Genomic DNA, 18619 nt, shown 5'->3' with positions numbered 1-18619 from the left:
GGATTTCTTTCCCTAAAAAGAACCCAACTAGCAGAAATTTAAACCTCACTCACCCTCTTTCTTCATAGCAGCTCCCACAGCTGACATTCTTTGAGATTTTTAATTTTTTTGAGCATACCTTATACTCTCCTGATCCTGGAGCCTTTGGCATTTTTCCAGCCCCCTTACATAAAGCTGAAGGCTTCTCTGTTTCATACCATCAGGAGACTCCAGCAGTCACTGCCACTGCTGGAAATGCATGGTGTCCTACCCACTTCTCATTTTCCTTGGCTGTTCCTGAGCTGAGAGAATCAATATTGAGTGTTGCAGAAATAGTTCTTTGCCTGTAGCCAATATCTATGGCAATTGCGACCTGGTGGCAACATGGGTTATCATAAGCTTTTCCCTTTACAGTGAGAAAGCTAACGTGTGCTGTTAAGCATACATAAGATATCTGAAGCATTGAGCTGAAAATAGGAAGTTGGCATTTTGGGTTGGTCTCCCATGAATAGTAGATAATATAGCAGGGACGTGTGAGGATAATGTAATCTGGTGAGTTGCTGGTTAAGCAAATGGATGCTGAAAGAAGCAGAAGTCTAGATTTTCTGCTGATACCTTGAGAGACTTAGATGACACTGAGTTGCAGGGAACTAGAATAGATGGTGCTCAGCTCTATATATCGTCCTATTGCTGTGTAGTATTCTGTCTTGCAGGTCAGTTTAACAGACGCACCAAGAATGAGATTCATTTTAGTGTCTTGTCTTTCATTTTTCTACTACCTGTATACCTTATCCTCACCTTACCTTATTCCTCCTTCTCTTTCTCTCTCTTGCTGTATCAATGCACAGACAATATTTGTCTGTCAATACTTTTTTTTTTGTCCAGAAATTATTTTTCTCTTTCCTAAAAGATACTGTCCAGCTGCTAGTGTGGAAAAGGGTGGTCATTAGTGAACATTAGTCACAAACGTTTACACTGCAAGCATCATAAATAGTGCAGCTATCACATTTTCATTATTTTTCCTTGTTTATTTTATTCCTCAGCTATTTCTATAATACAGGGTTAAATCTGCATATAAAAGATGAGCTCATATAGCATTTTGCCTTGGATAAATGAAGCAAGAAAAAAATGAGCCAGCATTTCATGGAATGATTCAGCATGATAAAAATCAGCTAAACTTTTGTTTCAGACTGCATCCAACCTAATTTAATATTGTTGCTTGGAGGATTTGGGTTTTTTCTGAGATGGTGGAGCAGATTTAGCACTAGACCGTATCTTCTGAGAGAAAGGCTTATGTTTATTTTTGGTGTGCTGTAGGACAAAAATGCTCCATTGTGGATAAGCAATCTGTGCATAAACAAAAAAGGCCATGCTTCTTGGTCTGGGTGGGCTGCAAGCCAAACATGTGCAAAGTTGTGTAGGAATTATCCGCAAGTGTGATGCTATAGAGGACTGTAGACTCCTTTTGCACATGTTTCCTTGCAGCGTTCCTCTCATTCACAGCAATACTTTTCAGCCACTAGATTAAACCTGAAATGATAGCAAACTAAGATCATGTCATTTCATACCAAAAGTAACACCTACTAATAGCAAAAAGCTTGCAGATGCTAAAATAAGGTTCAGAGCAGACCAAGCTCACAGCAAAAGTGAACAGGGTTTTGGTATGTGTACTAAGATTAGGAATCTAAGTTATTAGGCATGAAATTCAGAAATAGCTTTGCTGATAAGGAAATATTAGTCATATTAGACCTCATACATGAGCAGGAGCTGCTTGACACAACAGCATAGATGAAGTGGTAATCAGAATTTTGTTTTGGTGTTACATTTAAGTTGTAAAACATCATAATTATAATTGAATTCAACAGGAAAGCTCAATTAATGAATCACAGGTTTCTTCATCACTTTAACTAAAATAAACTGGGCATACACCAACACTGAAAAAGTACATATAAATTTTAACAGGGTGAAAGCAGAGATATTAGAAACTCCTGCCAATGCAAGTTCTGAGTTGTAAAAACAATCTACGTGAACATGTGGCAAAGACAACTTTACTCTGCACATGTGTCCTTGTAAATTCAACAATAACATTTTCCAAGCCTAACATAAGCTTTGACAAATCAAATATCACTTGCTGCCATTGGAGTTTCTTTCCTAAGCACAGAAACAGTCATTTACAAGGTAGTGGTGAAGAAGACTCTTACCATTGAAGTTTGAAGTGAAACAGAAAACATCATATCGGCTTTTATCTTTATCCCAGAACCCGTAATTCCTGACCCCAGGCACTGTGTTCTTCCCTCCGCAGGGCTCCCTGGGCTTGGTGATAGGGTACTGCACGGAGCCGTCGCTGAGCCAGCCAGCGTTACACCAGTCCAGCCCTGACCTCCAGGCATCGTAGAGCTGGTCAAAGGAGGCAATAACAGAGTCTTGGTCCAGACACGCTCGCTGAGCCTCATGGAAATTTAAGTTGTAACGACCCAGCCGTGGGGAGTAAGGGAATACAACACCTGAAGGGGTAGAAAGAGGGTGAGTTACAGGACACTGAAAAAGCAGAAGAAAGGGAAACAGCATTTACCGTCACCAGAAAGAGAAATAAAATTAACTCCATGATGTGTGTCAAACTGTTAAGTTGTTTTATTTCTGGGGAAAAACGCACTGTCAGCACATCAGCCATTAGGTTTGAGAAGGGGATAGGACTGCCGCCTTACCTAGCCAGCTCCTCTCCCTGTAACCTCATCCCTTTCCCAATGGGAACCATGCCAGATTTGCATGTTGCTCTCATCTGCAGCTTTCCTGTCCCCACTGTGATCTCACCCTCGTGCACTCCGAGAGTGCTTAAAGAGGAGCACGGCTGGCTGAAATTTTGCAACTACACAACAGAAAATTCCAGTTTATCAGCTGTAATATCAATTTCTCATTTTAAAAAAAGTAAATTAAACCCCAGTCTAGCTCTATTTTTTGTGGGATAGGATTTGGGGATTTTCTGGCAGTCATTTAGAAAGAAGAAATTGTAGTAGAGACACATATGAACTATCTCATTTTACACACAGACATTAAAATGAAATGTTTTGATTGACATAACAGAATACTATGTTCTTTGCATGGACCCTTGCCAAGATTTCCTGAGAAGTCCAAGACAGTTGGTTTTTTTGTTTGTTTGTTTGTTTTTATTTCACATTATCCTAGGAACAGGAAGGTATTTCACGCCTGGCTTAATAACAACATTTCAAGGCTAAACTGGTAGGAGGCATAATTTTAGTATCCTGAGGTCTTAAAGTAGGAAATCTATAGGGGAATAAAATCAGTGAAGTCGTGTGTGGTTTTAGGGAAACTTTTCTGCACTTTCCAGCATTTTTTTTTTGTGGTTTGTCACAGCTCAAGGAAGGAGAGCTCCTCACAGAGGGCATCAGGGAGCACGGTTCCTGGAGCAGAAGACAGGTTTCCCCAATTGCAAATGGTGAGCCATGTAGCACACAGCATGCAGCAACGCAAGACAACCCTAGTAAGAAGCCATGTGAGACACCTCCTTCCCTTGCTACCCCTACGGCTGCCAAAAGCGCTGCTGCCTTGACCAAAGGACACATGTTGGAGAGCCACTGCACAAAGAGCACAGACGTGCCAAATGCTTCCTTCCACCCCTGAGGACCGGTCACAGGCCATCCCAAAGCCCTGTCTGTTGCTCACCACTGGTGATGGCAGAGAGACCTTCTCATAACAGGGGACATCCAAGTGGAGATGGGAGATGTGGGGACACCTCCAGGATTATTTCAGCAGCAACATTTAATCAAAGGCATTGCCCTTATCTGACAGATTCTTCCACAGTACATTTTCTGCTTGTTTTATGAAAAAGACCTGTAGTTACAGATTACATCTTGAAGCATGAAAGATGTTTCAGAAAATGCTGAAGAACCACCTCCCCATGTGGCTCTGATAAAAGAGAAGAGAGAGACTTGGAACAAAAGTTTGGATCAGACCACCCTAATCTTTGGCAGGGTTTAGAAACTTAACCCAGATCTAAAATTTTACAGTTGGCTTTAGCCCAGTCTAGTAATAAGGTGAAATAAAACAGCATTGGAGTAGATCCAGCTCAGAATGTTTGTTCTCAAACATCTTTGTAGAACTAAGTGCTGTAGGATGCAGAGGGAACTGAAGACAAGATAACACAAGATGAGCCACAAACTTTACACTGGTATAAAAGCCCTTCTTTCTTTTTACTTTCTCCCTGCTGATGAATTCTCCCACCTATAACAAGTTCCTTGTCTCCGGGGAAGTGTAGCATAGGATAGAGAAATTACATTATCGTCATGCAAGACTGTCACCATGCAGTGAAGCCATTCTTTCAAAACATTCAAACACACTTAGCTGTGTATTCCACCAGTACCTTAATATCTCTTTTCTTTCCCTTCTCTCCCTCACCCTTCTATCATCCAAGAAGTGTTATTTTTGTCAAACAAAATCTTTGTTATTACTAATCCTAAGTGACTTGGTCCAAGAAAATAAAGCATGCAAATGTAAACTTGGCAGGATAATAATAAACAATATTTTGCTCTCCTTCAGCAATTAACTAGAGTGTCTGCTGAGGTTCTTTCCTTTTGTAAATCTTTTGTTAAAGGGCTTTTCAGTTATTAACTGTTCTGAACTATAAAGCATGAATGTAATGTAACACAACATGTGCTGTTAACTGTAACTTCATAAACAAGAAGCTGTAAATGTTTCATATTTTTCTGGATCTCTGTTTTTCCTTCCTCCTCCACACCTCTTTTTTAAAAAATTATTTGTTCCCCCTCGGTGCTAATGTATAGAAATATCACTGGCTATGATAAAAATGTAGCAAATGTCAGGAGTCCAAGCTTTATTACTTTATTAGAAATCAAATACTTACTATTTTTCCAGAATGACACTTCCCCAGACAACTGAATCCTTGTCCAGTACATGTGTCTGATTTGCATATACATGTAAAAAAAACCCCTAAAATCATCAGAGGTGGGTATTTTTTAATCACGTTCTAAACTTACATATTTTTAAAAACTGAGCAACAATTAAATGGAAACTTTTCAAACAGATTTGATTCCTTAAGGTTTCCAGAATCACTTTTTAAAAGGGGTTAAATAGGTATGTAAATTTGTTACAAATCTATTTGAGTTTGACAGTTTGGGACATAATGTTTTAATAATATAAACATGCATAAAACTGTAATATTAGCTTTGGGCTATATTCGGGTATACTGCATAGAAGCTGATTTTTGTTTGAGTTCATCTGCAGTACAAGCCTGCAACTGATTAGCATTAATTTCACCCTGCAGATGAGGGTGGCCATTGCTGATTTTGTAGAGCTAAATTGACTGGGTATGTATTTAGTGTAACTTTGCATTATCTTGCATCTTTGTTAATGTATTTTTTTCTTCTTCATTTCCCTATCAAATCTGGTTGAAATTTATAGTTGGATCTTACTATTCATCTTCCTTTTGTTACAATTTAGCAGTGCTGAACTTTAGTTAATTGCAAAGCATCTTCTTCAGTCTTAGATCTTATAACCTGTCAAAAGATAATCCATCCCATCTGTTCTTGAATGGACAAAAGCTGTCCTGAGGCTTGTTACTGTTCCCAGACTACAGACTGAATCTAAACTCCTGACTCCAACCCTGTGTTTCACCACTAGACAAAACACCCACTTCCAAACATTAACAAATTCAGATTAAAAAATGGAAGAAAATTTCCAGCCTCAGATGGTTAAAATCTGGTTAGTTTGTGGGAAGACTGATCTGAGGAGCCTTAACCTGACCTTCGTGATTCGGCTCCCTACCCTATGGAAGCAGCTGAGCCACTTGTGGAGCCTGAATGGAGAATATTAATTTACAATATCAACTTCACAGTGTGGCTCCTCTCTCAAACATGCCGTTCTCTGGAACAGGGCCTGCCCCCAGGGAAGGACCTCCTTTCCTCCGAGCAAGGGAGAAAGAACCTGAGACACATCAATTCAGTGGAGAGTAAATCTGTTAGTGAAAGAGGAGGGCCAGGTGAGGCTTGCTGTATGCACCTATGACAACGCAATAACAGTCCAGAAAATGACTGTTGTAATGGAAATTAGGATTTCTACCAAATAAGATCCGGATGTATAACATATCCTCCCCATATGCACACCTGTATTTCCTTGAATGCCTTACATTTAATTCCGTAAATGTACAATTCTGTTTCAGTTACTGTCGTTTTTAGGGAATGCAAAAAAGATTATATCTGTGTGTCCTCTGTAAGCTATTTGTATTTCAGAGTCTTATAGGCAGGTAATCTCTAAAATTCAGTGCAAATGCTCTGCAATTACTCAGTCACTACAGACACATTGTCAGTGCAAGGAGCTGTAATGATTACCCAAGACAACAAGGTGAGGAAATAGCCCTAGAAAGCTCAACTCCTGTAACAATTTATGGGTGACTATTAAGCCAGCACCATACACAATTAGCAGTTTTAAGGGTATTTACACATAGAAAAAAACAACACAAATTTCTGTTGACCCATATGGAAAAAAAGGTCTTTTTATAGCCAAAGTAAAGAAATGGGCTTCCTTGAGTTCTAGCCCAAGTAGAAGAGTAAGTTTTCTTGTAGCCAGTGTAAATACAGGGTAACGGTAGGGTTTGCTATATACTATACTGTAGGGTACAGTTTTATGCTGGCAGGTTCATACACTTGATGGCAAAATTTTCTATGCTGGGTGTCTAAAATTCTGTAAAAAGTGGTAAGTCCCTCATTTTCCTTGAGACTCTATCTCCAGTTCTCTGCCTGTCAGGACTGTCAGATAACTGATCATTCAGCACAGACTCCATGGGTGGACCACTAGCTGTCAGCAGGTATCAATCTCCCTAAAAATGAAACTGAAGCTTGAGATGGTGTCCATCCAGGCCACAGCATCCCATAACCAAGCTGTCAGTGGGGTTGCTTATTTCTGACAAATACAGGCATATGAACTAGACTCATCTAGCCTGGGAGCAGATTATTTGCTTATTTTTCTACAGCCTTTATAAAAATTTGGAGACTCTTGTCTTTCCTTGCTCTCCTTAGGCTAATTAGTCCTAATGCTTTTAGCATTTTCCTTTCAGGTCATCATTTCCAGATAATTTTTTGCTGCTGTATTTTCAACTTTTTACTTCACCTGCATCTTTCAAGTACCATTTCTCACAGCACTTGCAAACACAGCGGTGTCTGCAAAGACCTGTTACCCTGTCACAGACGGAATTACATTGGTCTGTCACGACTTAGTCTTGACAAACTCCTGTTGCCTTTTACAAGAATTTTTGTTGTCTTCTAGGGACCCACAAATCGTGTGTCCTATAAAATCAGTTTTATAGTAGAGAGTACAACAGATTGTCATGCAAAGGACATTTAAAATAGCTTTTTGTGTATGACTATAACGGCAACACACAGAAGAAACAAGTATGACATACAATATTAGGCTAAACCTGATTTATCCTGCTGTTGAGAGCATGGAGTTGGTTTCATATTGGTTTCAGCCATGAATTCCCCATTGCCTACATCCAGCTTAAGAGCAAATGACTGGATTAGAAAATGATTGCTGTGAAAATTTGGAAGAGTTTGTTTATATGAAGCTTATGGATTTGTTTGATCTGTTTTGAAATATAAAGTCTGTTTTTGAAAGAGATGCCTGTTCTTTTTCTAACTCTATCTTGGACATAAAGGCTAACATACCTCTAAGCAAGATCATAAAACCTGATAGGTTTTTGGTTCATGTGGAGCCACCCAAAGAGTTAGCTTCTATCTAGAAGCAGCTTTCCACAGAGATTTTTAATGGCTTTATCTAGAGCTGCATATTTCTGGTACTGTTGAACGTACAAAGTAATTATTTTATAGCCTGCATTGCAAAACTAATGTGTTCAGTTATCACCTCTCCCTGAAGACAGAAACAGAAAAAATTTCTAATATAGTAAAACATCTGCCTTTGGCATTTTAGTGTTGTTCCACTTTCTTTCTCACCTGGCCCATGAATCTCATGAAGGAATAGTACACAAAATCTGTGCCTTAGCAGTATAACTGAGGGCCAGTGCTGGAGCCTTTGCATTGCCTGGGAAGCCGAAGCACACCTGATATAGTGAGATTCATTACAGTGCCTAGTATTCATAAGAGAGGAAAATAGTAAAGCACTAACATAAAGAAAATTTAGTGTAGAACAGTAAAACACCAATATAAAGAAAATTTAATGTAAGCTGAGAGTTCTTTCTTTGCTTATGACTCAGGCAACAATATCTACCTGCCATAGGAGACCCGTTAATTTGTTCAGCTTTCGACTCTCAGAACATTTGACAAAGAGTGTAAAACTCATGATCCATAGTTTATGTGCAGGAGGGGAGTAAGGCCAGTTCAGTGAGAAAATGGCTTTGGTGACAAGGCCAACATAAAAAGTGTCCTGGCCTCTGCAGTATTTCAGATTTCTTGCAGCCACCATGCCCAGCCCAACCCTCCTGCCCTTACACTAGTCCTTATACTTAAGGATACAAACAGGATGATAATTGTGACATGACTGAACAGTTCTTAAAGCTGGTGGTTGTGAAATACTGCAGGGAATCCTAGTCCTGAGCTGTAGCTGCGAGACAGCACTGTCTCTCTAGTACAGGGGGGAAATGGTATGGTTCTGCATTAAATAACAGTGAAGAAAAACCCAAACCATGTAAGGTATGTAACAAACACAGACTGAATCTAAATCCACTATTTTTTCAAAGCTAAAAGTACCCAATTATTATGAACAGTTTATTCAATGACAATCCCAGGAGGCCTTTAAGTCTAATAAGAATAAAACACTACCACATTTGGAGAAGAAAAAAGGTCCATTGAGGTAGAGGTCAACTATTTTCATATTGATATATTAACATGCTTTTACCTAGCCAAAGCAATACTGTTTATACAGTGAGCTCACATTGGAGTGATCAGCTGTTTTGTACTGCTAGTGGGCATTCCTGGATATAAATGGTTTTGTCTTGCTGCCAATTAACATCCTTAGGGCCACTATCTCAGGACATCAGGCTATTGATGCAAATCCTTCCCACTGTGAGATTAACCTTATTATTTATAACAGATGTAGAATGTTGGAATGGGTTGATATATTTTTATTTTTGTCCAAAGATTTATTTTTTTTCCTTGATCTGTTCTACATTGCTCAAACACATGAAACAGCAATTAAAACCAGCACTACATAAAGCTGCAGATGAGATGAAAAAATAAGCATGGGGCATGCAAACAGAGGAACACATTCCATCAACTATATAAGTCCATTGCAAATATAAGTGTGTTTTAATCATTATTATTTTAGAAGGAAACTTCAATGTAACTTAGACCCAGAATCACTGGAATTAGTTGTCATAAGGAGGACTGACACTGATACGCTCACTAGTCTTATCTCACATGAAAGGTTACATTTTACCATGAGGTTTGGCAAATGAAATTTTCCTGTCAGTTTAGGAAACATCACTCTATAACATCAGAAATGAACAGTCTTACACCTGTCCCACGTCTGACAAAAATCATTAAAAAGACATTGTTTCTTATGTTAGCCAGACACTAGTTAAATATATATAAACTTTCCTTTGAGGACAGATTGGAACATCTTAGTTGGAGAAATAGGATTCCTCCTGTCCTCATGAGTTTCCTCATTTTGGAGGTGGGGGAAAACAGGAAGGAGTGGTGCGGTTGTACAGGATGGGCTGGAGTTGGCATACTTCAGGGGGAGACACTGTTTAGACTAACAGTCCTTTTTTCGGTTGTCTTACTGCCTGCAGTCAAGAAAAGATTTCTCATTGCTTTCTTACTCTAGTATCAATCAGATATTGCCTTTCAAATGTAGAACTCTGCATGTGCACAAGCATGTACCAAGCTTCAGGCAAACCTTCCTGATCTGCCACTACAGCCATCAGCATCTCCCCTTCCCCAAGCACTCCTGACACAGCAGGATGCATTTGTACTGGAACCTCCTTGCTTTTAATAGCAGAAAGCTAATGATCTTTTGCTTCAGAGGCACGATGCTAAGTGGCACCAGATGAGAGTATCTGGTCCAGATGTGTGGTGTCATGAACACGTTAAAGATTTTACACTGGCTCTGACCCTTTTTCATTGGCAAAAATACCATAATGCCATAAAACGCCGGGAAATCCCACTATCTGATGCGGAACAAGATATATAGTTATTGACCTGGAACACCTCAAAGCCTGACAGAGGTATGTGCTTAGGATGTAAGGAGACTGTCAGAAGATTATCAAATTACTGAGCATCCTCGCAACCCAGGGGTGGGCTCCAGCACCGTCTGCACAACAGTGCGAAAGGAGAAGAGGCGTGCTGGGGTTAAACACAGCCAAAGAGATGCTGCCTGTTTCTGACCTGGATTACATGTTGCTTGCTATTCCTCAAGTGTAGTAAATAGCTGCACTTCCCACATTTTTATTTACATCGTTATTGTCTGGGAACCACCCTGTGAGGTGGATCACTCTTGTCCCCTGGGGCTGCCCACCTCATAACATGTCTTCCAATGCCAGGGCCCATACCTGCAGCCTGGGCAGAGGACTTTGCTTTTGGTTAGGTAAAGCTGAGCATGCCAAGCAGAAACTGCTCTCCCTTTAGTGGCTTGTCTTAATAACAGCAGCTGGAAGGAGCAAACACAGCAGTTCCCGCCGGAGCGAAGAGGAGATTGACCACATGAGAGCCTTTGGCTAGCAGAGTAGAATAAAGTAAAATGCTTTTTCCGCCTACTCATTTCTGTCTTCACTCAGAACTGTTTTAGACAACTTAAACTGGACATGTATATGTCCAGTTTTCTTTATCTCCTAAGTTTGAAAAGAACAGTGTACATTCTTGTCAAAGATGGTTTATGTGAGGTGAAACAAGCTAAATCAACTATCCTGCTGGCATGGAAACTGGGCAGGGCCTTTCTGCACTCAGAAATGGAAGGTTGCAGCAACCTCCAACCAGGAATGGAAAAACAGATGTAAAGAAGTAAGCCAAGCCCATGACGTCTATTTGGTTCCAAGAAACACTCAGCCAGTCTTATTGTGCAGGGTAACTGTATAACCGTGATAATGTACACTAACTCTCACTGAAAGTCATATATTTCACCTGTTTACAGGTGTGAGAGCCAGGGATGTGATTTTTCTTCTTTTCTTTCTTTTTCTTTCTTTTTCTTTCCTTCTCTTCTCTTCTCTTCTCTTCTCTTCTCTTCTCTTCTCTTCTCTTCTCTTCTCTTCTCTTCTCTTCTCTTCTCTTCTCTTCTCTTCTCTTCTCTTCTCTTCTCTTCTCTTCTCTGTCCTTTTCTTCTTCTTCTTTTTCTTTTTCTTTCTTTTTCTTTTTCTTTTTCTTTTTCTTTTTCTTTTTCTTTTTCCTTTTCTTTTCCTTTTCCTTTTTCTTTTCCTTTCCTTCTTTTCCTTTTCCTTTTCCTTTTCCTTTTCCTTTTCCTTTTCACTTCCTAACTACTTTTCACAGATAATGTGGCTTCTATAAAGTTCTCTCTGGCACACACTTGGTGGTAAGTATAAGGGTAAAAAAGAGACATCTTCATGCAACTTTTAGTTTATTAATTAGTTCAGTGCAGTGCTTTGGGGTAAAAGGCCAAGTGCTGGTTTACATGCATTGAATCTCATAAAATTTATCTGAATTTCATAAAAGTAAAGGAAAGCTGAATTTTTGGGCCTCTTTAAACCCATTTCACTAATTTTTCTAATGCTTTGTACTCTATTGTTTTCAAGAATATTGCTGAGGGAAATGACTATAGACGACATGTAGGAGTTGTCTTGGCAGGCAGTAGAGAGATCTATTTTATGTAATTATAAGGCTGGAAAAAACAAAACCATTGTCTTTGGAAAACTACTTTAACATTTTTCCTCTTTGTAAGAAGATTTGTATTTGCTCGATTATCTAAAATGTCCTGAAGTTCTGTAAAATGGCTATTAGAGGAATATTTAATATAATTTTGCCTAAGTAAGTCTACTGTAAAAACATGCAATGACTTCTGTAAAGTGACAGGAGCAAATTAAAAACATATGGAGTTCTTCATACTATGTTTGGTCATTCTTTTTTGGCTCCCCTCACACCAGGTCTCACTGGGAGCTGAATATGCTGTAGGCTAGCATAAGTTATAGAAGTCTTAATGTTCTTCTAATTTATGATTGTTGTCATGGGCTGTCAGGCTGAGATCCCCAAAGCACAATGAATCCCACTTCTCAGCTTGCTGTTATCACTGATAATACAGTATCAGCAGTATTAGGAGAAAAAAGCAGGTATTCCGTAACACTGCACAAATCTGAATTTAAGTATAAATCAGGTATTACCTACCTTCCAAATTCAGAGCTACCACTGCTGTATCATCCTCTAATCCTTCAATCACCTCGCACTTATATCGCCCATAATCCGCCAGTATTATATTTGTGATTATAAGAGAGGCATCATTTTCGCTGCTTTCCCTCAGAAACACTCTGCCGTGGTAGTTTCCATAGCTCTTTCTGTGGTGTCCCATTGCAACAAAGACGTCCACTTCTTTGAGGTAATCTGAGGTGAGTTTGGTCCACTTGACCCGGATTTTGTGGGTTCCTGAGCCAGCTGTTGATGTGTGTTCATGGTAAAATTTACATGGCAGTGTGACATTACCACCCCGGTGTGAGAAGATTTTAGCTTGCTCTGCTACCACAAGTAGACGGGGTCCATTTTCTGCTAGGATTCAAGGAGAAAAACAAAAACAAGAATTAGTCTGCAATCTATCTTTTACAGAATGGATATGATCAATGCCATAACAACCATCAGCTATAATATACATTAAGTCTGCAGGATCATTTCCCTGCAAACATTTTGTACCTATGCAGTAGTAGAGCGTATAAACCAGTTATACATAATTATTTACTTAGCTGCAAGTATGTCTGTGCGTGTACACTGCCAGACAGGCAGAAAGGCAAACCGGTTCGCAGCATTATCCCCCATATAGGCAGACCCATCCTATATAAAACCTAGTCATGAAGATAGAGCTGTATAAATATATTTACAGAGTTGTATAGCTGGTGGATGAATGGCATCATCCATAAAAGGCTCCACACAAATGTCCCATATTTCCCTGTGGGTTGTTCAAAAGCTGCCTATCAGTGCTGCAATTTTTTTCATAATTCAATTTTTATGTATGGACTCAGCTTATTCAGGTGGCAGCATACAAAGCCCCTCACGATCTGGGATGCCGTGAATCACACTCACAAAACAGAAGAACCATTACTGTATCAAATAGCACTATTTATATTGACATGAAAAGTGTCAGCGTAATTCTAAAATATCTCATTTTCTATTCGTATTTTATTCCAATTTTTGAGTTTGAGTTCCTTTTCTGACATACTTCCACCAAAGTAAGAAAGTCCAATTTATCTTCAAATGTAAAATCTGGTCCTCTCCTGCCCAATTCCCCCATCATCTCAGTCTGGTTTTTCCTCATCTGTTTTCCTCATCTCCTTCAAACTCGTCACTATTTTATCTTTGATATTTTGACCTCACTTCTTACACAAACCCATATTTAACTGGCTGGCTCCTCTCCTCCACACCCTTACTCCAGACTCCCTGCTCTCTTTTCTCTCTAAAGAAAAAGGCTGATGTTGCTCTATAAAATCATTATGTTTAGGACAGTCAGCTTGAGCAGGTGCTCACTTCCAACCTTAAGTCTCTGGGGCTTCTTTGATAGCATGTGCTGCCTTGGGAAAAGCCTGGAAAACACAGATTTCATGGTGGCAGTCAGCAGATGTATCTAAAAGCGAGAATATTTCCTTCTTTCAGTACCTTTTGCCTGTCCTCTCATGCTCAGTTTGCAAAATTGATTTAGCAAGCTCAGTGCTTCTGTAGATATTGCTGTCCTGTATCACTGAGACACTGGCCGAAAACAGCAATGAATCACCGGTGCTCTGCTCGCTGGTAAAGAATTATTGACCTCACTCTATGTAACAGATTGCAAAGAAAGACTTTGTAATTCCCTGTGTGTGTTCAGCAGGTCAATGTAACTGCCTAGAAATGTGATTCCTGACTCTAAGGCTTGGTCTGCCTCTCTCTAACATCAGCAAAAGCCAAGGCTAAGTTCCCAAATGCAGAGGTTGCTGAGAGGCTGACCCTGTGAAGGCTGGCAGCAATTTTCTGCTGGCACCCACAGTGGTGAATCTGGATTGATAGGACAAAACTGCAGAAATGTGTGCAAAAAAGTCATCAGCCAGAGAGAGACATGGATGACTGAAGGAGGGAAGGACTGGGATGGAGATGGGCTGACAGACGAGGTTTCAGTGACGAGCCCACCAGAGAGTATCCCGCCTGGCCAGCTGTCTGTTCACAGCACTGTGAAAACCTGTGGTGTGTCTGCAGCCACGGTGGGTGCAGGGAGACGTTAGGGTCTGTAGCTCATAAATGTCTCCAGACAGTCCTAGGCTTCTGAGTCTTGTTGACAGGTCTGCTGGCTAAATGATACGTTCACCTAAACTGCGGTTTCAGTTTGACTTCAGTATCTGTCCACGCTGGCTACACTAAGCAGCAAAAGACCCAGGGTATGCAGCATTTTATGATTATGCAAACACGTTCGGGGGTGGTAATTGCAAAGACAAGCTTGCTGAGTGTGAACATGCATCTGCTTAAGAAAAACAGGTATCCCAAATGTGTAGTTCTTTGTCAGGAGGTGCTGTGTCAAGAGCATTGCTGTTACCTGCACAGGACAGAGTAGCCAGGGCACCAGCTTCCTCAAGAATGAAAAAGCTTGAGCACTGCAAGCTGTTTTACCAGGATGAGAGACCTTCCTACCTAGTGAAAAATCATTACTGCAGAGCAGTCCCATATAACTGCTTTTCTTTTTCACTGCCCTTCTTCCCAGAGGTGAGCAGAGACTTAGGGCAGCTCTGATAACCCATCTTCCCCCTTTCAGAGGAGAGCATCCAAGGAGAGAGGTGATTTGAGGCAAGGCACCATGGAAAGTGTTGCTAACACTGTTTCCACAAGACGAGGAGAAGGAAGAAAGTGAAGGCAGCCAGGATGGTTGGTCTGCAAATTTCCCTGTTTCCTTCAGGGACAAAGACGTTCCACAGAATTCTGTCCACCTTGGGAGGAGAAATGTTATGCTTTGGGGTGGTTAGTACCAAGAAATCTGAATCAGAGCTCAACTATGTTGGGTCTTTAATACTGAAATAGTCAAGTCAATAAATATTGGCAGAAAGGACTGTGGGCAGGAGGGAGAGTCTGACTCAGGCTGCTAATGCTCACTCTTTCTAACAACAGCTAGTCTGTGCCAGCAAGGCCTGGAGACTTGCCCAGAGCACTGCCACCTCTGACTCCAGCATTAGCATCCTAATGCGGTGGTGTACCTCTCTCCCTGGCTGCTTCCCACCTCCTCTGGCCCTTTGCAGCAGCCGTTACCTGAGTTTATATCTCAGTAAGTGTAAAGAACAGAGGGGATGGTAAGCTGGGAAAGGAAAGAAAAGCATGGCTTTTCTAAGCTTGGAACATCTCCTACATCCTTGGAGGTTCCAAGGGAGATGCAACACTTGAAATAAGCCTCCCACCCTCAAGTTTTCTAAAAGCCAGTTCTTTTTTACAGAAAAAGAGATGATGTGCCCTTTTCTTTGGAAAGACTGTGGGGCAGAAAATTGCATTGCTGCTGCTCCCAGACCTAGGAGAGGAGGAAGGAAGAACCTCTGGCTTTCGAGGAAAAGCAGATGTCAGATTGGGGGATGCTGCATAATTTCTTTTTGGGCTAGAAGACATGCAGAAGACATGCAGGAGGCAGGGACTTGGGATTAAAAATGAGATGACTGGGGTTTGGCAAAAGGCCAAGAGGCTTTCATTATCCAGCAGCTGGTGAGAAGCAGGGCCAAATTCACCTAACTGCATATTTTTGGTAGCATGGCAAAATGAATGGTCTTGGTCTTTCTGGAGTTGACAAAGGAGTTAAAAAAACCCCCACAACAAACAAACAAAAAATGCCTAAACACAGAGCAAACCAGAATCCCTTCATTTAAAATATGTTTAGCACTCCGGATGCAGCATTCTAGCTTACTGCTGTGAAGTCATCTTAAATGAGGAATGAATCCTGCTTCCTGGGTTTCCTTAATACAACGGGAAACGATCTGTTTCAAAACAGTGATCTGATCATGGAAGATAGAGTAAACACTGAGGCTTACCAGACTGGCTCCCTGGCTGCTTTCCTCATGGGGTTTCTGACAAAGCTGCTCCTTCTGAATAAAATTATCTTTGTAGCTAAATGGCAGGAATATCTAAAAGATGAGTGTAAGAAGGAAAAAGATGGGACGCCAGAGCGTTATCACAGAGTCCAGCATGTTACTTGAAGAAGACAATACTTCTTTTCCCCCAGAACTACTTTCTTCAGAAGTACAGTCAGAGAATTTGTAAGGTGAATGGCCAAACAACTATAAACTCTGTGAACCCCAGATAATCCCTCGCTAAACAGTTGTCTGCAACAGGACAGTTTGGATCCTTGCTGGAGACAAGACAGACCACATGCATGGCCACTCAAGAGCCTCAGACGGTGGACAAACGGTGAGGAATGTGCTGGGCAACCTCCAGCTGCTCTTTTTGTTGGGAACAGAGATGGCAACAGCCTGGTTATTGGCTCTGGTCTCAGCTCCAAGGTCAGAAATGGGATGAGAAAGGTTTTCTAGGTGGGGTTTTCACCCTTCCAGGCATATTTTGCCTTTTGAGACAGGTGAAAGGGTATCTTGCTACCTTAAGTAATAAGGCACAGGCAGCAGCATGCTATCTGCCTCTGTTTTATTCTCCACCTCTCTCTCTCTTGTCTGAATGCTATGCAATTAGCACTGCTGTTCTAGTTGTCATTATTTTGTACACATCTAACATTGACTTTAGTGGGATTCCCATTCCAAGGACAGTAAGTGGACTTGCTCTTATGCTGCTAGAGCTCTCAATTCAGTCTCACCTGGTGGCTTATTAGTTTAGTTCCAAATTTTACTGCTGGACACGTATTCAGATTTGTTTGTCTTTTTAGGGGTTTTTTTGTGTGTGTGTGTAGTTTTCTTTTTGTTTGTTTGTGGTTTTTTTGTCTCTCTTAACTGGCTTCTGCACTTAAGAGTAATGTCAAGCAAGGTTTGGAAGGCGAGGAACATAGTGTATGGCAGAGAGGATGAGTCATGCCACGACCCTTGGCAAATAGCTTTATCCACTTTATCCATCAGAACTGCCCAGAAACTTATGCTGACCTGGTTATGAAACTTCATTATTCCCACATTTTAATGGACAGAAAAACAGTGGAGGACAAAAAATGTGCATTTTTAGAGGGAAAAAATCATAAGTCAGGGTCACATCATAGATGCGTTTTGTGAGATAAACTCATGTATTGCCTAAACATCCCACATTGTTAGCAAGCCATTAGGTTAATAACACTGTATGCCATCCTACTTTAAATTAACACAGAGTTGTTTCTTGCTTTCCTGTAGTATTACTAGAGACTTGAGCATAACTTTTCTGTTAAAATACCCTTACTCTTCCTATAGCAGTGGTATGTTTTGTTATCCTACCATGCTTATTTAAACCTCAAAAATAATTTCTGTGATAACAATAATTCCCACTTGCTATAATATGTAGGGAAGTGCATTATTTATATACACATACATATGTGCATTACTCAGAGAATCTGAAGGGGAAAACATGAGGAAGAATTACACACAGACTTTTTTCCACATATTTTTCCTACTACATTTTTTCTATGTTTTAACTAACTACATTTTTACTTTTGCTTTTGGAAAAATATCTGAAAACTTTTGTATATCAGCTGTTAAGACTAGGAAAAGCTGTTCTTATTTGGCCCAAGCATTAATGTAATTTTGTTTATGTCACAAGAAAGAAAATACAAGCATCAGACTACTGTGTTCCTACCTCTAAACTGACAGGATAAAATATTCTCTACACATTAGTCTTAAGTTTTGACATACAACTGGTAAGAGACATGCTAGATAAATCATAGTTAAAAAGTTCAGGTACGTGATTCCAAATAACAGTACAGCTAAAAGTACCTGTTTTATAAATGGCAAAGAAGAAATCTGTCTCTCCAACATAGAGATGACAGGACTGAGGTAAAACATTTTTCAGCTGATCCCAGCTACTCAACCTGAGTAACATGGTGGGGAGAATGGTTAAAGGGACTGTGTTAACCAAGTTTAAGTTTCTAGGAGATCTAACAGCACATAAAACCAACAGGGAAATAACAAACTTCAGCTCTTCTAAAATATTGCCACGTTTTGCCTTAAATAAACTTTAAGTAAGTGTTTACTTCAGTATAGATAAGGAAATTACATGACGATCAGGCCTCACAGAGCAGAATAGAACAGAAATCATGACAATGTCTCTGCACCTCTTCTGCACGGAAGGAAATCTTCGTGGGTGGCATTTAGACTGTTTGACAAAACCAAAACATCACACAGAACCAATGAGGAACTTTTCCATTTCTTTACCCTTAAATGCTATATATATATGGAATTAGACTGATGTAGCAAGTAAAGGCAAATTAACAATTTAAATTTATGTTTCATGTGAATACTTTTGCTTCTGTAATAATTTTTTACAACCCAAATATACTGGTACCTATCATTTAAGATCTATTCCAGAATATGCAGTCCTGAATGCCTTTA

General features: G+C 40.2%; 1 protein-coding gene across 2 annotated transcripts in view; it reads right to left on the bottom strand.

Annotated features, from left to right (window-relative positions):
• Positions 1-18619, bottom strand: part of HAPLN1 (hyaluronan and proteoglycan link protein 1) — a 68059-nt gene that overhangs the window by 9785 nt on the left and 39655 nt on the right. Inside the window, exons 4-5 of one of the 2 annotated variants that reach the window (XM_052778889.1) lie at positions 12294-12668; positions 2181-2483 (exon numbers count right to left, since the gene is read on the bottom strand). In XM_052778889.1, coding sequence (XP_052634849.1) covers positions 2181-2483; positions 12294-12668 — 678 coding nt within the window. The remainder of the gene's footprint in view (positions 1-2180; positions 2484-12293; positions 12669-18619) is intronic. The other variant, XM_052778890.1, reaches the window with a different exon arrangement.

The sequence above is a fragment of the Harpia harpyja genome, chromosome Z (assembly GCF_026419915.1).
Source record: "Harpia harpyja isolate bHarHar1 chromosome Z, bHarHar1 primary haplotype, whole genome shotgun sequence".
In the NCBI taxonomy this organism is placed as follows: Eukaryota; Metazoa; Chordata; class Aves; order Accipitriformes; family Accipitridae; genus Harpia; species Harpia harpyja.
This window is presented reverse-complemented; position numbering and strand designations above follow the sequence as displayed.